Below are 21,669 nucleotides of genomic sequence, written 5' to 3'. Positions count from 1 at the left end.
TGTATGGGAGTAATATGCCATCGATGAAATAGTTTGAAAAAGTTTTCCCTGTAATTAACTGGTTTCAGAATCTTGTAATTCAATTTCCAAAATAAAGACCACTGATCTAAATTAACATTCTTTTTTAAATTTTTAGCCCATCTAATCATAGTACCTTTCACAATTTCGTCTTCTAAGTTTAACTGGGTCAAGTAGTTATACAGCTTCTTAATCGCCTTATTTTTTTCCGTATAAAGTATTTTATCAAAATCGAAATTGTCTTTAGTGAAACCTCTTACTTTGTCCTTATTATATTTAGTCATAATTTGATTCATCTCCCACCAATGAATTTTAACCCCTGCCGCCTCCAATTCTTCCTTCCCTTTCAATTTATCATTATCATCTAAAAGATCCTTATATCTAACCACCTTATTAAATTTCCATAATTGCGGTTGAATTGATGCTTCCTCAGGTGAGATCCATCTTGGTGTTTTACTGTATATCTTCCCCTTTAACTTTAACCAAACATCATTTATCGTCTTACGTATTAGATGGTTAATAAAATATTTTTGAGTCTTAGCCACATACCATAAGTTGGCATGCCAACCTGCCTGTAAGTCGAAGCCCTCCAAAGCTAAAATTCGTTTGTTTTCCAAAGTGATCCACTCTTTTAGCCAAAGGACTACGCATGCAGTAAAATATGTTTCCCAATTAGGGAGTCCTACTCCCCCATTTTCTCGCTTGTCTGTTAAGATTTTCCATTTGACCCTTGGCTTTTTTCCTTGCCAGACAAATGAGCGGATCAGTCGACCCAATTTAGAAAATAACATCTTCCTAACCGCAAAATTGATCATTTGGAAGAGAAACAACATTTTTGGTAGCACATTCATTTTAACTAGCGCGATTCTTCCCATGAAAGATAGTTTCAGATGGCTCCACTTTTTAGTATCCAGTTCAATCTCTCTTAGTAGAGGTGTAACATTATTATCGTATATATTGCTACATTTACTTGTCATGTTTATACCTAAATACCTGACTTTTTTCTCTACTTTGGATTCCGTTTTTCTCTCTAACTCTTTAGCATCTTGAGTTGACATATTTTTAATAATTATTTTTGATTTTTGTTTATTCATTTTTAGCCCTGCAACTTTCCCGTAGTCCTCTATCTCGGACAGCATTTCCTCAACTGATTCTAATGGGTTCTGCAAAATCGTGACCATGTTGTCCGCATAAGCTAAAACCTTATACGTTTCACCTTTAGCTTTCAGTCCATTAATATTATTATTCCTTCTTATAGCGTTGTTCAAGATCTCCAAAGATAAAATAAATAACAACGGAGATAAGGGGCAACCTTGTCTTGTACCTTTCCCTAACTTGATCTCCTCTGTGAGGTCCCCGTTAAGAACTACTCTGGCCGTTTGGTCACTATAAATAGCTCGAATGTTTTTTGTAAATCCATCCCCAAAATCCATAAAACTTAAAAGTAAGAACATAAATTCCCGGTTTAAATTATCAAAAGCTTTCTCAGCGTCTAAAAAAAATAACGCCATCTGTTTGTCACTGTGTAACTCATAATATTCCAAAATATTTGCAAGCATTCGAACATTGGTTCTCATGTGTCTATTAGAAAGAAAACCTGTTTGGTCCGGGTGAATAGTAGTGTTAAGGATCTTCTTTAAACGCTGGGCTAGTATTGTAGCATATATTTTGTAATCAACGTTAAGTAAGATATTGGTCGGTAGTACTTAACCTCATCTAGATCTTTTTCGGTTTTGGGGATAAGAATAACATTTGCGGATCTCCAAGAATCTGGAAGTTTTGCTGAGCCCCATACCTCCTTCGTTAGTAAGGAATGAGATTCCAAAGGAAGATGAATATTTAACAATTTACATTCTCATGGCGGCTCGTATCTCCTTTGCTAAATATTGGAGACAGGGAATTGGTCCTCCGCAGGAGGAGATCGTTGATAAAATACTATATGCAGCGGAGATGGATGTCTTATCTAAACGGTTGAAAGGGGTGTCGAACTCTGACTGTCTTAAAAAATGGGAAAAATTTTATAACTGGATGAAGAAAACCTCAAACGGGGGGTATGAGAAAGGGATTTGAAGATGTGGTATAAATTGTTATTTTTTCTTTGTTGTCTCAATATCCAAATATGTAAACTTATGAACTTTTTTTTTCTTTTGGTCGACCACATCCACACTCCTCTTGTATACTCAGCTTATTGTATCTTTTTTTCTTTTTTTCTTTTGTGAAGCGTATGTTTGAGCTGTTTATTGTCTTGATGAAATAAAAGTATAAAAGCTGAAAAAAAAAGAAATACACAGAAACTGTGCTTTCAGAGAAGGTTTCTGCTTTAAACATTTTTGTCTGCAGAGCATTCTGTGTGACTAAAGCTTGCATCCAGCTTTGTAGTCAGAAACTGCCCTAATTAAAATCTATGTATCTTTTGTTGTATTTTTAACCTAAAAAAGCAAAGGCCTATTCACCCCAGGCCATGTGATCCTTGGGGCTTGATGGGTGATAAATGCAGGGCGTCACCCTCTGAAGCAAGTGGTTCTGCAACTTTCTTGTGAATGAACTTCTTCAGCAGTCTGGTGAAGTGAATGGACCCCTCCTCAGATTATGTTACTAAATGAGTGTAAATGCTATTTTGAGACACCTAAAGCAATTTAAGAGTATATGAAAATATAAGGTTTCAATTGGTGACAAAGTCACATCAACTATGACAATGACTGTGACTTGCTGCCTGCATTCATAAATGAAGGAAATGCAAACTTTCCATTAGAGCTTAGTTAAAATAAAGATGTAGTTTCTTTCTCATTAGAGTTCAGAGGCCCTCTGAAATCTACCTCAGGTGAAGAACCTTTGACGTAGAAAGAAGCAGCAGATATTTGAAATACTTCCATTATAGGAGGAAAATATGATCAAATCCATCTTTGGGGGTCAGAATCAGTTTCAGAGCGGCTTACAATTTCCTTTATCTCCTCCCCCCGCAACAGATAGCCTGTGAGGTGGGTGGGGCTGTGAGAGCTCTCACAGCAGCTGCACTTTCAAGAACAGCTCTGTGAGAGCTATGGCTGACCCACGGTCATTCCAGCAGCTGCAAGTGGAGGAGTGGAGAATCAAACCAGGTTCTCCCATAAAAGAGTCCGCGCACTTAACTACTACATTAAACTGGCTCTCCAGCCCATGGAGAACACAAAAAACAAAACTGCAAGTAAAATAACCTATGGGAGCCAGTAAGAACAGATAATGAACCATCCTGGATCAGACGGGGTCTGTCTAGCTGACAAGGATTAAAAGGTCAGGATAGCTTTAAAAAACACATTCATGTGGGTGAGAACACAAATACACCAACCGCATCCCCTCTGCAGAGATATGACCCCAAAGCCTCTAACCCAATCCTCCCTCTTCCTCCAGTTCTTCCTCATCCACCCCCCTTCACACGTTTTCTCTCCCTCCCCTCTTTTTGCCCAAGAGCTGATGATGGAATCCTCAACTCACCTTTCCTGCAGACGTGCAAAAGCCAAATTCTTCCTCCAGTGGGGGGAAATGAGAAAGAAGAGAGGCTCTGTGGAACTTCATATCCCATACAGTTCCTTCTCCACCTCGAGGTAAAAACACTCTTTCAACAGCTAGAGAATACAGGGTTGACATCTCCGGTGCTCGCAAGTCCTTCTGGGAAATGTAGTCCCCTGTTAACAGCAACACCCAAAAGAAAGTTTTAAAAACTTAACTATTTGGAATGTGGAACAGAAGATTTCTTTGCTCATTTGTCACTTGGGGGGGGGCAGCCTTCTGTACATATGAATAATAAATCTTCTTACTTGTTTTATCAAACCCCCTGCTTCAGTGACTTCTGTCCTCTTCATGCTCAATAGAAAACTTACCTCACAGCAGCAAACCAAAACCTTTCCGCTCGCCACCCTAAGAACATCTTATAACAGGGGAGAAGACTTATATGGTGAGGATGAAAAGGAAACAGTGTGGAAGTGCGTTCATAAATTCAAGAGGGTCAAAGGAAGGTGCCACCCACTTCCATCTTTGGGGTCATAGTATAATGGAAGAGAGCCTTACAGAGAGAGGCCAGGGTCTCATAATTTTCCTCCATCACATCCCAGAAGAGTTTTCTTTGGTTTTGATCCAGTAGAGCCCATTCCTCCTCCGTGAAGGACGCGGCTACCTCCTCAAAGGACACTGGGGATCTCTGAAATGGTAAAATATGGTCCAGTTGATCATCTATTTCTGTGCCTGAGCTTTAAGGAAGGATAGAAGGACACCGCTGCCCGCTCAATTGATGCAATACATCAAACTGATGGCAAGGAAAATTGCATTAATTTTGAGCATCTGATAATTAGAATACATTAAAAGTCTCCAAGGAACATAAATTCAGAAAATTGAATGTAACCTGGCTTCTCTTAGGCCAGTATGACATGTTCTTTCGCTAGTATTTAATTTCTAAAGATATTTAAAATACCGATAAATATTATAGAGGGTTCTTTTGGAAGTGTGAAGAGGCAGATGGCGCTTTATGCCACACGTGGTGGACTTGTAAAAAGGCAAGAAAAGTTTGGAAGACATACATGGAGAAATTCAGAAAATTTTAAAAATAAATTTTGAAATGAAATCAGAGACTCTGTTATTGGGAATTTTACCAGATAAGATTGAAAGAACATTTCTTGAAGTGTTTAGATACACGTTGATTGCAGCCAGAACGATATGGGCAACCAAATGGAAAGCTGAGGAGTATCCAAACAATGAAAACTGGAAAGATAAAATGGCAGAATATGCCACAACGTCCAAACTAACCAATTATGTAAACAAAGCCAGTTAAAGAATTTGAAGAAAATGGAGAAAATTCTTACACCTATTATAAGTAATGATGAAAAATAAATTATTTGTATTAGATACTGAAATGCTCTCTTTTATTTTAATTATTTGAATAAAGATAGATAAAATCAGGGCTGTCAAACTCATGTTTTATGAGGACAGAATCTGACAAAAATGACACCTTTTCAGGCCGGGCCATGTGAGCCATAAAATGTAACACCAGGTAGTGGATATGTAAAACTTTACAAAGGACACGGACAAAGACAATTAAAAATGTTTTTAAAACTTAAAATATGCTTAAAAGATTAGCATTCTTGCAATATTGTGCTTATTTAACAGTTTCTGATCATTGACCCCTCTTGCTCTTAATTATTGCATCAAAATCTGGAGACAATGTCTGTGCTGTAGCAATCTTGAGTAGGCTGTTCAGGTATGTGTCTGTAAGTTGCAAATTCATTACAGAAATTAATTGATTGCGCTTGTGCCTTATGTGAATTGTATGAAGAAGTCTTAGCTTGACGTCAATTGATTGGTATTACAGAATAAAACGGCTCTATGAAAAAGCATTTTGGTGTGAAATGTGATCAATTAGTCGACTGGCATGTAGAGGAAGAAGAAGCCTTTGGAGCCTTATCTTTAAGGGAGCTGGATTCCACGCAGAAAATTGTGAAGGACTGTGATTGTGTATTTCTTATAAACATTTCTGCATATAAACTGGATACTTTATGATGAAATTGGATGGAAAATACTTCTGCTGTGGAATCTATTCCCTTTGAAAATATACTTCTGTACCATGTATGAGGTATCAAACAGACACGTTATGCAGAAGGAAGCAAGAGAAAGGGAAAAGGAAGCAGATGACAGCCAGTTGCTCAGGGGCCTGATTTGACCCCCAAGCTGCATGTTTGACACCTCTGCTCTATACCTTCCTGCACATTTAAGCCCACAAATATATTAACATCTTAGTTCTACAGAAGGTTTCTCCTTTTTATACTCAAAGCCTGCTCATTCCAGGCTGAGCGATCTTCAGGGTTTGGCAGGCAAACGACGATGAAGCTTTCCATCCGTCTGCTTTATATGTTTTGGTTATTTCCCCATTTTTCATGGAGAAATATATTAGAAAGTTTGCCACATCTTAAGAGTTCAGCAAAATTGTCATAGGGAGTTTGAACAACGAAGCCAAGAAGCAAGTATTTTTTGGGGGGGGGTGGGGTGGTAAGAAGCACAATAAAATTTAGAGGTCCTGGAGCTTCGCTCCTGTGAGCTCCTGCCCAAAACAAGGCCTGTCCTTTAGTATTCTACAGTGGAAGTGATGGTTTACTCTCGAGAAGTCATGAAGGCAGAAGCTCCTATAGTGAAATCACATACAAGATAACGTTTCTGGGACATTTTTCATGACATCATAACCATCACAGGGAACAATAACATGACAAGGAGAATTTCTCAACAAGGAGAATTTCCAAGGACCAGTTTCCAATTCAGAGATCTTCTTGAGCAGGGGTGTCCAACATGCAGTCTGTGGGCTGAATTAGAGTCCAAAGGACTCCTCCTATCAGGCCCACAAGCAACTTACTGTCATCTGCTTCCTTCTCTCTCTCTTGCTTCCTTCTAGCTTTGCCAGGCTTGCTCACTTGAACAGGAGCTACAGAGCAAAGTCTCTATTTTCTCCACTGGCTGACCAGTACACAAAGCAACTATATACAAAACCTCGCAATGCTCAACCATTTCATATTTTTCCTCTGCGTCTTAGGCTCAAAGCATTGACCACGAGATTTCTGTAATGAATGTCAACAAATCAAAAGTGAGTTTGCAACTTACAGACACACACCTGAACAGCACACTCAAGACTGCTAAAGCATAGACATTGTCTCTGGATTTTGATGCAATAATTCAACAGATGTCAGTTATCAGAAATACTGCAAGAGTACTAACTTTTAAGCATGTTTTATTTTATTTTTAAAAAGCAGCCAAACGCCTCTACGGGGGTTAACACGCGGAGCATGCGAAAAATAACGCAGCCAGTGCAACCGATTAAGGGGGCCCCAGGAAGAACAATGAACCCTGCTGGATCACCCTGGGGGTCTATCTAAATTTTAAGAATTAAAGAACTCCAGGTTGGCTGGGATGCAGGGAACACATGCAAGTGAGTGGGAAAAGGAGAGGCCGCCCCCTCCGCTCAGATCTTGCCCGGGGAAGCCCCTTTCCTGCCGCTCCTCCTCTTCCAGTCCATTCAAACGTATTTTCTTTCCCCTCCCTCATTCTTGCCCATCTCCTGTTGGAGGAAACCTTCAACTCACCTTTCCTGCAGACGTGCAAAAGCTCAACTCTCCCTCCAGCCCGGGGGAAGGAGCAACAGGAGAGGCGCTCCGCGATTCCATCTTCCGCAAATTCCTTTTTCCGGCTCAAGGAAAACGCACCCCCTTCGATACCTGGGAAAGGCAGGGTTGCCTTCTCTCGCGCTCTTGGGAAATGTAGTTTCTTGCAACAACCGCCAGACCAAAGTAGAACAGAAGCACATAGAAAGGGGTTTCTTCGCTCTGCAAAGGCTGGGTGGTAGGGTTGCCAACTTCCAGGTGGCACCTGAAGATCTTCCTCTCTTACAAGTGATCTCCAAGGGCAATATTCTTACAATCCAGTTTCATGTACTATCTATCGTTCAATATTTTTAGAATCCACTGAAATGTGTCAGATGAAAGAAAGGAGTGAGGGGTGGGGGGAGAATAGCTTCCAATTCCCAAACAAAAGAGCATTGTTAACAAATGGCCAGAACAGTTTAGCAGTCTGCCTTGCTATTTTCTCTCCATTTTTGAACATATGGAAGCTGCCTTCTACTGAATCAGACCTCGATCCATCAAAGTCAGTCTTGTCTACTCAGACTGGCAGCAGCTCTCCAGGGTCTCAAGCTGAGATTTTTCACACCAATTTCCCTGGACCCAGGATTGAACCTGGGACCTTATGCTTACCAAGCAGATGAGCCACTGAGCCACCGTCAAGTTCTTTTTCTTCAGAGCTGCTAATTAGCAGATAGTTTATGAGCAGCAAAAAGAAAATAGCTGCTTATCTGAGTCTATTTCATAGATTAAATGTTACAAATCAGCTCGTAGAACTTTATTGTGGAAAATATGGTACTACAAATACCCCAAAACTGACATCATTATATTAATTTAATTTTTTATTTATAACGCACCCTATCCCGCAAGCGGGCTCAGGGCGGCTTTCAGCAGTAAAAACAAACATCAGAATTAAAACATCATAACACATCATAAAAAGAGCTTCAAGTCATATCATGATCTTGACAATTAGCAGGTAGTGAAAAATGTATATATCAAAAGAACGTGTTCTTTAAAGAAAAGAGAAAATGAGAGAGACCAAAGAAAGGAAAGATCCAGCATTCACAGTTTTCTGTCCATTAGTTCTGTGCTGCTATCGGAATGATAGGGGGGAAAGCAGACCACTGCCTGCCTACCAGCTATAAGTAGTTCTGCTCACTGTAGCCCGTTCCATTGACTGATGAAGTATGCACGCATACAAAAGCTCACATTCTGAATAAAACTTGGTTGGTCTTAAAGGTGCTACTGGACTCCTACTTGGTTGTAATGTTTTTAGCTAAAGTTTCAAACTGTGCAAGTAGAGTTCTGTTGACAATATAAAACAATACAGTTGATAATGCCAGGCAAAACCATACACCGGTTTACTGGCCGTCTCCACAGCCGCCTTGAGGGTTGTCCACGTTAAAAGGAGGCGATGGACTAATTTTTCTATGCCCCCTTGCGCCTGTTCCATGCAAGATGGTGGCCCATGCACCCCAGGCCCGATTAAGGAACACACAGTCGACGTCTCAGGGAGGAGGAAAGAAACTGATGTTTATTACAATAAACACAGAGAATGGTGCTAATGCAACAAATCCCAGAATACCAGGCAGTTCTCAGCCCAATACAGAAGACAACGACAACTGCAGATTTATACCTTGCCCTTCTCTCAGAGCGGCTTACAATCTCCTTTATCTTCTTTCCCCACAACAGACACCCTGTAAAGTACGTGGGGCTGAGAGAGCTCTCACAGAAAGCTTCCCTTTTAAGGACGATTCCTGCGAAAACTATGGCTGACCAAAGACCATCCCAGCAGTTGCAAGGGGAGGTGTAGGGAATCAGACACGGTTCTCCCAGATAAGCGTCCACGCACGTAACCACTGCACCAAACTGGCTCCACTACACCAAAAAGGAAGAACAAGGGGTTTTATACCCAATATGACATAGGCACAGGTATTAACATAAAGATGACACAGTTGGCCCATAGGTACAGGTATTCATTCAACCAGGTAACTTTCCATTGGGCATCCTAAATTGGGATGATCTTACATTCATTAGCAGATGTTTACATTTATCGAAAGAACACCTAGCTCTTCTTCTGGTAGTTATCAGAACAAAAAAGATTAGTTGACTAAACAGGAGAACAGCTTGACATAGGGAGGTGTGAGACCTCTCAACCCAGATGCGCTGAGGCCAGAAACCTAAGCATCTACACTGGGAATGGACTGACCTTGGTGCCAAATGGCCATCATACATTCCCTTTCCTTGAATGTAACAAGGGGGTGCCTGTTGCTTCAAGGCCTCGCCTCCCTATGCACCCAGCCATGATCAGGGCTCAGAGATCTCGGGAAGCTAATTCCCTGGATTGATTGATGTTAAACAGAGCTCCTTAGCAGTACTGGCTAGATAGAGAAGGGATCAGAAAAAGGGATCAGAAACTTAAGTTATATATACATTTTCTTTCTATGTCTATCTAATTTTGTTAATACTGAGCTTTTCCCCCCTGAACTACAATACATAATGGCAGGGGTGGAATTCTAGAAGGAGCTCCTTTGCATATTAGGCCACACACCCCTGATGCAGCCAATCCTCCGAGAGCTTACAGTAGGTCCCGTACTAAGAGCCCTGTAAGCTCTCGGAGGATTGGCTGCATCAGGGGTGTGTGGCCTAACATGCACAGGAGTTCCTGCTATATAAAAAAAGCCTTGGTTTCTACCCTGTGTGAACTTTCTGATGTCTAGTTAGAGCACTACTCCAAGAGAAGCACTTTCCACACACCAAGCATTTGTATGGCTTCTCCCCTGTGTGAATCTTTTGATGTGACTTTAGACTGCACTTCAAAGAGAAGCACTTGCCACACTCCAAGCATTTATACAGCTTATCCCTTGTATGAATCTTCCGATGTACAGTTAGGCTGCTAATGCAATAGAAGCATTTTCCACACTCCAGGCATTTATATGGCTTCTCCCCTGTGTGAACCTGTTGATGTTCAGTTAGGCGGTGCTTCTCAAAAAAGCACTTTCCACACTCTAAGCATTTATATGGCTTCTCCCCTGTGTGAACTTTTTGATGTCTCCTTAAGTGGCCACTCATAGAGAAGCACTTTCCACACTCCAAGCATTTATATGGCTTCTCCCCTGTGTGAACCTTTAAATGCTTAGTTAGGCTATTACTCCAAGAGAAGCACTTTCCACACTCCAAACATTTATATGGCTTCTCCCCTGTGTGAATCTTTCGATGTGAAGTTAGGTCGCTATTCTGAGAGAAGCACTTTCCACACTCCAAGCATTTATATGGCTTTTCTGCTGTATGCCTTTTTCGATGTGCACTTAGGCTTCCACTCTGAGAGAAGCACTTTCCACACTCCAAGCATTTATATTGCTTCTCTCCTCTGTGAATCTTTTGATGTGCAGTTAGGTTTGTACTGTGGCAGAAGGACTTTCCACACTCCAAGCATTTATACAATTTTACCCCTGAATGAATATTTTGATGTTCCTTTAGGATGTTTTTGTAACCGAAGCACTTTCCACACTCCAAGCACTTATATGGCTTCTTTCCTGTGTGAATCTTTTGATGCGCAGTTAGGCTACCACTTCGAGAGAAGCGCTTTCCACACTCCAAGCATGAATATGGCAACTCCCCTGTGTGGATGATTTTATGTGCAGTTAGGCCAGAATTCTGAAAGAAGCACTTCCCACACTCCAAGCATTTATATGGTTTCTCCCCGGTGTGCCTCTTTTGATGTACAGTTAGGCTGCCATTTGTAGAGAAGCATTTTCCGCACTCCAAGCACTTATATGGCTTCTCCCCTGTATGATTCCTTTGATGCACAGTTAGGCTCCAATTCCGAGAGAAGCACATTCCACACTCCATGCATTTATATGGCTTCTCCCCTGTGTGAACCATTTTATGTTTCATAAGATCACCATACCAAGTGAAGCATCTTCCGCATTTAATGCACTTATATGGCTTCTCCCCTGTATGAATCATTTCATGCCTATTGAGTTTGTGCTTGTGAGAAAAGCACTTTGCACATTCCAAGCATTTATACAGCTTCCTTTCAGTATGAACTTTTTGATGTTTAGTTAGGTCAGCATTCTGAGAGAAGAGCTTTCCACACTCCAAGCATGAATATGTCTTCTCCCCTGGGTGAATCTTTTGTTGTGCAGTTAGGTGGCTATTCCTTGAGAAGCGCTTTCCACACTCTCCCACATGAAACGTATGATGCATAGTTAGTGCACTACTACGGGAGCTCTTCCCACTTTCCAAGCGTTTATACCTTTTCCAGCACTTTGCAACATTCTCATATGTTTTAACACTCGATTTGCAGCTGAATTCTTTTTGACTGAAGTCACCATTAGGCCTTCTCTGTCTCCTCTCTGGTTCAGGTTTCTGTTGGCCCTGAGAAGAAAACAATTCCTCCCTTTGCTTCTCTTTTGCTTCTCTTCTCCTTCTGAACTGTCCTGTCAATACCACTTGATCCCCAGACTTTGCTTCCACTGGAAGATGGTTGTCTTTTCCCACAAGTTTCCTTCCTGACTCCTTCTCACTCACCACTTCCTTCACTTCTCCAACTGCAAAAGAGAGACAGAAATCCAATAAGAATGAAAAGGTATATGTGCCAGTTAACAAATTGTGCAGTGAGTAGTACTTTTTATAATGAGAACCTGGGGCCTGAAAAAACCTTCAACAAGATTAACCACACACCCGGTTGTTGTAGAAAAAAAGAAAGGGTGACTGAAGGAACAGGAAAGGGATTGCTTCCTTGTGTTGCAGACACTTGCACATAAGATCGCATTAAGGTTAGTATGTTATCCGGTGTTGATTTAGGGAGCACATTAAACAGAACAACCTTGAAAAGGACCCAGGCTTCGAGAAAAATCTGGGGGACACTGCAGCCTCATAACGCATCAAAATACTGGAAGCAGTGCCTGTAACATAAGAAACACAGTGACTACTGCAAGTATAGTCAGCCTTCAAGCATTGGGGGTTGCCAGGAAGAATGGGACAGCGGATATAGTGGGAAAGGAGGCACACCCCCCAGAATCTGTGCCAAGCTTTCCTCCAGAAGCTGTGCCAAACACGAAAGGAATTGGAGCACACTGAACCACACACACCCCAGACTCCCCCATCATGTGCTTTTGCATTCTAAGCTCACATTGAAGGAAAAGGCATAATGTTAAATAACATTGTTTAAAATCTACATGCACCCCCTTGCGCAGTTAGTACAGAGGTATGGGTTGGGCTGCCATCAAAATGCTGATGACACCCAGCTCAATCTGTTGATGCAGGGGTCCCTAAACACAGGGCCGTGGACTGGTACCAGTCTGTGGCCTGCTAGCAACCGGGTCACGGAGTGAGGCAGAGCAGCCCCAGACTAAAGAGATGGCACGGCCTCACTCCAAGGCTGCCTGCAGGGTCCTGGGCCGGCAAAAGGGGTGGTGCTGCTGTGACCTTAGCCTACCCTTCATTTATAGACCTCCACCAATCAGCTGATCAGTGGGAGTCCTTAAATGGGAGGGGGAGTCAGAAACAGTCCCAGTCTCCCTGCTTTTAAAGACCCCCATGGGGGGCACAGATGTGGCATGGGCGGAGGGGCAGCCTGGGGTGGCAAAAACCCCAGCGGCCCCCCCCCCACAAGTCCATGGAAAAACTGTTTTCCACAAAACCGGTCCCTGGTGCCAAAAAGGTTGGGGGCCACTGTGTTTATGGATGGCCACCTAGACTCTGCCCTGGAAAAGCTTGGCCATGCACTCGAGTCCATGACACGGTGGTTGCAAGAGAGCCGACTGAAACTAAATCCATCTAAGATGGAGGTCCTGTGTCTGGCCCAGGGTGGAATAGGTATGGGAATAAGGCTCCCAAACACTGGCAGGGCGCTTCTGTTCCTCGTGCTGAGGGTCCAGAGCATTGGGGTGATCCTGGATGCCTCATTGTCTCTGGAGGCCCTGGTCACCCCAGTAGCCAGGTCTGCCTTTTACTATCTATGGCAGACAAAACAACTGGCTCCCTACCTATCCGTCCAGGATCTGACCACAGTGATCCATGCAACGGTCACTTCCAGACTAGATTCCTGCAATTCGCTCACGCTAACTCAGCTTAGAGGGAACAGTGGTCATAAACTCTGCTACTGCGCAGGGGACTCTTCTCTGGTCTAGACAAATCAATGATTCCATTTCTCCTCTCCTCCCATCAGGCTCACTGACTGAAAAGACACCGTCAAATTAGAAAGGCCAAAGAAGAAAAGATGAGCCATACGGATTTCCTAGCAGGAACCTCATGGGATATCCTCCTCATCAACAGGTTTCTTTTGACAGCATGAAAATGTTTTATGCTTTCTTTCTCAGGAGAATTCAAATTCTCAAGTTTGGAAGTTCTGTTTTCCCTGTGGCAAATGAAAATGTGCCCTGAAATCAAAAAGGGTCAAAGGAAGACACTACCTTCTCTTCCGTGATCATTAAAGAAGGAATAAGAACCTTACCCAGAGAGGCCACGGTCTCATAATTTCCCTTCGTAACATCCCAGTAGAGTTTTTTCTGGCCTGCATCTAGGAGAGCCCATTCCTCCGCCGTGAAGGAAATGTCTACCTCCTTAAAGGACACGGGGGATCTCTGAAAGAGGAAAATATGAGTCAGTGGATCATCTATCCCTGACTGTTCATGAAAGAAAGTAGAATCCCATTTGCCAGTCAACTGATTGAAGAATACTACTAGGGTTGCCAAATCCAGTTCAAGAAATATCTGGGGACTTTGGGGTTGGAGCCTGGAGACATTAGGGATGGAGCCAAGATCAAGGCTGTGACAAGCAGAATGGAAGTCCAACGGGAGTTCTGGCCATCACCTTTAAAAGGACTGCACACCTTTTCAATTCCTTCCTTCAATAGGAAATAATGAAGCATAGGGGCACCTTCTTTTGGGGCTCATAAAATTGGACCTCCTGGTCCAATCTTTTTGAAACTTGGTGGGTATTTTGGGGAGAGGCACTAGACGCTATACTGAAAATTCGGTGCCTCTACCCCCCAAAACAGCCCCCCCCCAGAGCCCCGGATACCCGCAGATCAATTCTCCATGATTTTCTACGGGAATAAATCTCCACAGGGAATAATAGCGTTCCCAGCAGACATTTCCCTCCCCCACACCCCGCTTTCTGACGACCCTGAAGCGGGGGGAGGGCCTCCAAACCGGGGGATCCCCTGCCCCCACCTGGGGATTGGCAACCCTAAATACTACAGGTCAAACTGATAAGGAAAAATGCATTCATTTCTATTTAAACCTCTGATATATATAATATACTGAAACTCTCCAGGAAATATAAACTTAGACTCTTGTGAAGAACTGGGATTTTCTGGGTCGACAGCTATTCAATGTGAAGGGGAAAATAAACAGTTTAGCTAACATTATACTATAATACCTTGCAAGGTAAACCCCAGAAATACACAGAAACTGTGCTTTCAGAGAAGATTTCTGCTTTAAACATTTTTGTCTGCAGAGCATTCTATGTGACTAAAGCTTGCATCTAGCTCTGCAGACAGGAATTAGCCTAACTAAAATCTATGTATCTTTTGTTGTATTTTTAACTTTAAAAAGCAAAGGCCTGTTCACCGAAAGCCATGTGATCCTTGGGGCTTGATGGGTGATAAATGCACGGCGTCACCCTCTGAAGCAACTAGTTCTGCAACTTTCTTGTGAATGAACTTCTTCAGCAGTCTGGTGAAGTGTATGGACCCCTCCTCAGATTATGTCTCTAAATGAGTGTAAATGCTATTTTGAGACACCTACAGCAATTTAAGAGTATATGAAAATATAAGGTTTCAATTGGTGACAAAGTCACATCAACTATGACAATGACTGTGATTTGCTGCCTACAGTCATAATTGAAGAAAATGTAAACTACCCATTAGAGCTTAGTTAAAATAAAGATGTAGTTTGTTTCTCATTAGAGTTCAGAGGCCCTCTGAAATCTACCTCAGGTGAAGAACCTTTGATGTAGAAAGAAGCAGCAGCTATTTGAAATACATCCATTATAAGAGGAAAATATGATCAAATCCATCTTTGGGGGTTAGAAGAAGAATGTAGATTTATACTCCGCCCTTCTCTCTGAATCAGAGTCTCAAAGCGGCTTACAATCTCCTTTATCTCCTTCCCCCGCAACAGATAGCCCGTGAGGTGGGTGGGGCTGAGAGAGCTCTCACAGCAGCTGCCATTTCAAGAAAAGCTGTGTGAGAGCTATGGCTGACCCACGGTCATTCCAGCAGCTGCAAGTGGAGGAGTGCAGAATCAAACCAGGTTCTCCCAAATAAGTGTCCGCGCACTTAACTACTACATCAAACTGGCTTTCCAGCCCATGGAGAACACAAAAAACAAAACTGCAAGTACAATAACCTATGGGAGCCAGTAAGAACAGATAATGGACCATTCTGGATCAGACGGGGTCTGTCTAGCTGACAAGAATTAAAAGGTCAGGATAGCTTTAAAAAACACATTCATGTGGGTGAGAACACAAATAAACCAACCGCATCCCCTCTGCAGAGATATGACCCCAAAGCCTCTAACCCAATCCTCCCTCTTCCTCCAGTTCTTCCTCGTCTACCCCCCTTCACACGTTTTCTCTCCCTCCCCTCTTTTTGCCCAGGAGCTGATGATGGAATCCTCAACTCACCTTTCCTGCAGACATGCAAAAGCCAAATTCTTCCTCCAGTGGGGGGAAATGAGAAAGAAGAGAGGCCCTGTGGAACTTCATATCCCATACAGTTCCTTCTCCACCTCGAGGTAAAAGCACTCTTTCAACAGCAAGAGAATACAGGGTTGACGTCTCTGGTGCTCGCAAGTCCTTCTGGGAAATGTAGTCCCCTGTTAACAGCAACACCCAAAAGAAAGTTTTAAAAACTTAAATATTTGGAATGTGGAACAGAAGATTTCTTTGCTCATTTGTCACTTGGGGGGGGGCAGCCTTCTGTACATATGAATAATAAATCTTCTTACTTGTTTTATCAAACCCCCTGCTTCAGTGACTTCTGTCCTCTTCATGCTCAATAGAAAACTTACCTCACAGCAGCAAACCAAAACCTTTCCGCTCGCCACCCTAAGAACATCTTATAACAGGGGAGAAGACTTATATGGTGAGGATGAAAAGGAAACAGTGTGGAAGTGCGTTCATAAATTCAAGAGGGTCAAAGGAAGATGCCACCCACTTCCATCTTTGGGGTCATAGTATAATGGAAGAGAGCCTTACAGAGAGAGGCCAGGGTCTCATAATTTTCCTCCATCACATCCCAGAAGAGTTTTCTTTCACTTCGATCCAGTAGAGCCCATTCCTCCTCCGTGAAGGACACGGCTACCTCCTCAAAGGACACTGGGGATCTCTGAAATGGTAAAATATGGTCCAGTTGATCATCTATTCCTGTGCCTGAGCTTTAAGGAAGGATAGAAGGACACCACTGCCCGCTCAATCGACGCAATACATCAAACTGATGGCAAGGAAAACTGCATTAATTCTGAGCATCTGATAATTAGAATACATTAAAAGTCTCCAAGAAAAGTAAATTCAGAAAATTGAATGTAACCTGGCTTCCCTTAGGCCGGTATGACATGTTCTTTCGCTAGTATTTAATTTCTAAAGATATTTAAAATACCGATAAATATTATACAGGGTCCTTTTGGAAGTGTAAAGAGGCAGATGGCGCTTTATGCCGCACGTGGGGGACTTGTAAAAAGGCAAGAAAAGTTTGGAAGACATACATGCAGAAATTCAGAAAATTTTAAAAATGAATTTTGAAATGAAATCAGAGACTCTGTTATTGGGAATTTTACCAGATAAGATTGAAAGAACATTTCTTGAAGTGTTTAGATACACGTTGATTGCAGCCAGAACGATATGGGCAACCAAATGGAAAGCTGAGGAGTATCCAAACAATGAAAACTGGAAAGATAAAATGGCAGAATATGCCACAACGTCCAAACTAACCAATTATGTAAACAGAAAGCCAGTTAAAGAATTTGAAGAAAATGGAGAAAATTCTTACGCCTATTATAAGTAAAGATGAAAAATAAATTATTTGTATTAGCTACTGAAATGCTCTCTTTTATTTTAATTATATAAATAGATAGATTAAATCAGGGCTGTCAAACTCATTTTTTATGAGGACAGGATCTGACAAAAATGAGACCTTTTCAGGCTGGGCCTTGTGGGTCATAAAATGTAACGCCAGGTAGTGGATATGTAAAACTTTACAAAGGACAAAGACAAAGACAATTAAAAATGTTTTTAAAACTTAAAATATGCTTAAAAGATTAGCATTCTTGCAATATTGTGCTTATTTAACAGTTTCTGATAATTGACCCCTCTTGCTCTGAATTATTGCATCAAAAACTGGAGACAATGTCTGTGCTGTAGCAATCTTGAGTAGGCTGTTCAGGTATGTGTCTGTAAGTTGCAAATTCATTACAGAAATTAATTGATTGCACTTGTGCCTTATGTGAATTGTATGAAGAAGTCTTAGCTTGACGTCAATTGATTCCACGCAGGAAACTGTGAAGGACTGTGATTGTGTATTTCTTATAAACATTTCTGCATATAAACTGGATACTTTCTGATGAAATTGGATGGAAAATACTGCTGTGGAATCTATTCCCTTTGAAAATATACTTCTGTACCATGTATGAGGTATCAAACAGACACGTTATGCAGAAGGAAGCAAGTGAAAGGGAAAAGGAAGCAGATGACAGCCAGTTGCTCAGGGGCCTGATTTGACCCCCAAGCTGCATGTTTGACACCGCTGCTCTATACCTTCCTGCACATTTAAGCCCACAAATATACTAACATCTTAGTTCTACAGAAGGTTTCTCCTTTTTATACTCAAAGCCTGCTCATTCCAGGCTGGGCGATCTTCAGAGTTGGGCAGGCGAGCGCCGATGAAGCTTTCCATTTGTCTGCTTTATATGTTTTGGTTATTTCCCCATTTTTCATGGAGAAATATATTAGAAAGTTTGTCACATCTTAAGAGTCCAGAAAAATTCTCATAGGGAGTTTGAACAACGGAGCCAAGAAGCAAGGGGGTTTTTTTTGGTGTGGGGGGGTAAGAAGCACAATAAAATTTAGAGGTCCTGGAGCTTCGCTCCTGCCCAAAACAAGGCCTGTCCTTTAGTATTCTACAGTGGAAGTGATGGTTTACTCTCGAGAAGTCACGAAAGCGGAAGCTCCTATCGTGAAATCTCTTTATCACGTACAAGTTAACGTTTCTGGGACATTTTACTCGACATCATAACCATCACAGGGAACAATAACATGACAGTCAACAAGGAGAATTTCCAAGGACCAGTTTCCAATTCAGAGATCTTCTTGAGCAGGGGTGTCCAACATGCAGTCTGTGGGCTGAATTAGAGTCCAAAGGACTCCTCCTATCAGGCCCACAAGCAACTTACTGTCATCTGCTTCCTTCTCCCTCTCTTGCTTCCTTCTAGCTTTGCCAAGCTTGTTCACTTGAACAGGAGCTACAGAGCAAAGGCTCTATTTTCTCCATTGGCTGACCTGTACACGAAGCAGCTATATACAAAACCTTACAATGCTCAACCATTTCATATTTTTCCTCTGGGTCTTAGGCTCAAAGCATTGACCACCAGATTTCTGTAATGAATGTCAACAAATCAAAAGTGACTTTGCAACTTACAGCTACACACCTGAACAGCACATTCAAGATTGCTATAGACATTGTCTCCAGGTTTTGATGCAATAATTCAAGAGACGTCAGTTATCAGAGACAGTTAAACAAAATACTGCAAGAGTACTAACTTTTAAGCATGTTTTATTTTATTTTTAAAAAGCAGCCAAACGTCTCTACGGGGGTTAACACGCGGAGCATGCGAAAAATAACGCAGCCAGTGCAACCGATTAAGGGGGCCCCAGGAAGAACAATGAACCCTGCTGGATCACCCCGGAGGTTTATCTGAGTTTTAAGAATTAAAGAACTCCAGGTTGGCTGGGATGCAGGGAACACATGCAAGTGAGTGGGAAAAGGAGAGGCCGCCCCCTCCGCTCAGATCTTGCCAGGGGAAGCCCCTTTCTTGCCGCTCCTCCTCTTCCAGTCCTATTCAAACGTATTTTCTTTCCCCTCCCTCATTTTTGCCCATCTCCTGTTGGAGGAAACCTTCAACTCACCTTTCCTGCAGACGTGCAAAAGCTCAAGTCTCCCTCCAGCCCGGGGGAAGGAGAAACAGGAGAGGCGCTCCGCGATTCCATCTTCCGCAAATTCCTTTTTCCGGCTCAAGGAAAACGCACCCCCTTCGATACCTGGGAAAGGCAGGGTTGCCTTCTCTCGCGCTCTTGGGAAATGTAGTTTCTTGCAACAACCGCCAGCCCAAAGTAGAACAGAAGCACATAGAAAGGGGTTTCTTCGCTCTGCAAAGGCTGGGTGGTAGGGTTGCCAACTTCCAGGTGGCACCTAGAGATCTTCCTGTCTTACAAGTGATCTCCAAGGGCAATATTGTTACAATCCAGTTTCATGTACTATCTATCGTTCAATATTTTTAGAATCCACTGAAATGTGTCAGATGAAAGAAAGGAGTGAGGGGTGGGGGGAGAATAGCTTCCAATTCCCAAACAAAAGAGTATTGTTAACAAATGGCCAGAACAGTTTAGCAGTCTGGCAGTTTGCCTTGCTATTTTCTTTCCAGTTTTGAACATATGGAAGCTGCCTTCTAATGAAACAGACCCTCGATCCATCAAAGTCAGTCTTGTCTACTCAGTCTGGCAGCAGCTCTCCAGGGTCTCAAACTGAGATTTTTCACACCAATTTGCCTAGACCCTTTTTAGTTGATGCCAGGGATTGAACCTGGAACCTTATGCTTACCAAGCAGATGCTCTACCACTGAGCCACCCTTAAGTTCTTTTTGTTCAGAGTTGCTAATTAGCAGATAGTCCTTGAGCAGCAAAAAAAAAAAAGTGCCTATCTGAGTCTATTTCATAGAATGAATAAGTTACAAATCAGTGCGTAAATCTTTATTGTGGAAAATATGGTACTACAAATACCCCCAAAACTGACATCATTATATTAATTTAATTTTTTATTTATACCCCACCCTATCCCGCAAGCGGGCTCAGGGCGGCTTTCAGCAGTAAAAAGAAACATCAGAATTAAAACATCATAACACATCATAAAAAGAGCTTCAAGTCATATTATGATCTTGACAATTAGCAGGTAGTGAAAATGTGTATATCAAAAGAACGTGTTCTTTAAAGAAAAGAGAAAATGAGAGAGACCAAAGAAAGGAAAGAGCCACCATTCAGTTTTCTGTCCATTAGTTCTGTGCTGCTATTGGAATGATAGGGGGGAAAGCAGACCACTAAGAACATAAGAGAAGCCATGTTAGATCAGGCCAATGGCCCATCCAGTCCAACACTCTGTGTCACACAGTGGCAAAAAAAACCCTATATATGTATACACACACATACACACAAACCGTGGCAAACAGCCACTGATGGACCTCTGCTCCATATTTTTATCTAAACCCCTCTTGAAGGTGGCTATGCTTGTGGCCGCCGCCACCTACTGTGGAAGTGAATTCCACATGTTAATCACCCTTTGGGTGAAGAAGTACTTCCTTTTATCCGTTTTAACCTGTCTGCTCAGCAATTTCATCGAATGCCAACAAGTTCTTGTATTGTGAGAAAGGGAGAAAAGTACTTCTTTCTCTACTTTCTCCATCCCATGCATTATCTTGTAAACCTCTATCCTGTCACCCCGCAGTCGACGTTTCTCCAAGCTAAAGAGTCCCAAACGTTTCAACATTTCTTCATAGGGAAAGTGTTCCAGCCCTTTAATCATTCTAGTTGCCCTTTTCTGCACTTTATCCAATGCTATAATATCCTTTTTTAGGTGCGGCGACCAGAATTGCACACAGTACTCCAAATGAGACCGCACCATCGATTTATACAGGGGCATTATGATACTGGCTGATTTGTTTTCAATTCCCTTCCTAATAATTCCCAGCATGGAGTTGGCCTTTTTTTATTGCAAACGCACACTGTCTTGACATTTTCAGTGAGTTATCTACCATGACCCCAAGATCTCTCTCTTGGTCAGTCTCTGCCAGTTCACACCCCATCAACTTGTATTTGCAGCTGGGATTCTTGGCCCCAATGTGCATTACTTTGCACTTGGCCACATTGAACCGCATCTGCCACGTTGACGCCCACTCACCCAGCCTCAACAGATCCCTTTGGAGTTCCTTAAGAAATAATAATAAAATAAAAGGTTTAGAGATTAGGGACAAAACATATAAAGTGCTGGCTTATGCTGATGACTTGGTTTTAATTGTACAAGATCCTTTAGAATCAATTGATGAAGTTTTGGAAGAGTTAAATCAATATGGGCAAGTTGCAGGATTAAAGGTAAATTATAAAAAGTCAAAGATTATAACAAAAAACATCTCTATTTCTGATATTCAGGTTATAGAAGAGAGAACAGGTTTTCAGAGGGAAACGAAAGTAAGAAACTTAGGAATAATGCTAAGTAGTAAATGCAGTAAGATATATGAATTTAATTATGAAC

General features: G+C 42.1%; 1 protein-coding gene across 1 annotated transcript in view; it reads right to left on the bottom strand.

Annotated features, from left to right (window-relative positions):
* LOC132571866 (zinc finger protein 420-like) overlaps positions 1 to 19,373 on the bottom strand; it is a 452,634-nt gene extending 433,261 nt beyond the window's left edge. The window contains exons 1-5 of the mRNA XM_060238658.1: positions 19,278 to 19,373; positions 16,356 to 16,485; positions 15,783 to 15,973; positions 4,063 to 4,192; positions 3,490 to 3,680 (exon numbers count right to left, since the gene is read on the bottom strand). Coding sequence (XP_060094641.1) covers positions 3,490 to 3,680; positions 4,063 to 4,192; positions 15,783 to 15,973; positions 16,356 to 16,485; positions 19,278 to 19,358 — 723 coding nt within the window. The 5' untranslated portion in view covers positions 19,359 to 19,373. The remainder of the gene's footprint in view (positions 1 to 3,489; positions 3,681 to 4,062; positions 4,193 to 15,782; positions 15,974 to 16,355; positions 16,486 to 19,277) is intronic.
* Positions 19,374 to 21,669: the final 2,296 nt, after the last annotated feature.

The sequence above is a fragment of the Heteronotia binoei genome, chromosome 5, assembly GCF_032191835.1.
Source record: "Heteronotia binoei isolate CCM8104 ecotype False Entrance Well chromosome 5, APGP_CSIRO_Hbin_v1, whole genome shotgun sequence".
In the NCBI taxonomy this organism is placed as follows: Eukaryota; Metazoa; Chordata; class Lepidosauria; order Squamata; family Gekkonidae; genus Heteronotia; species Heteronotia binoei.
Note: the sequence above shows the minus strand (reverse complement) of the source record. Positions and strands in the feature narration are given on the sequence as shown.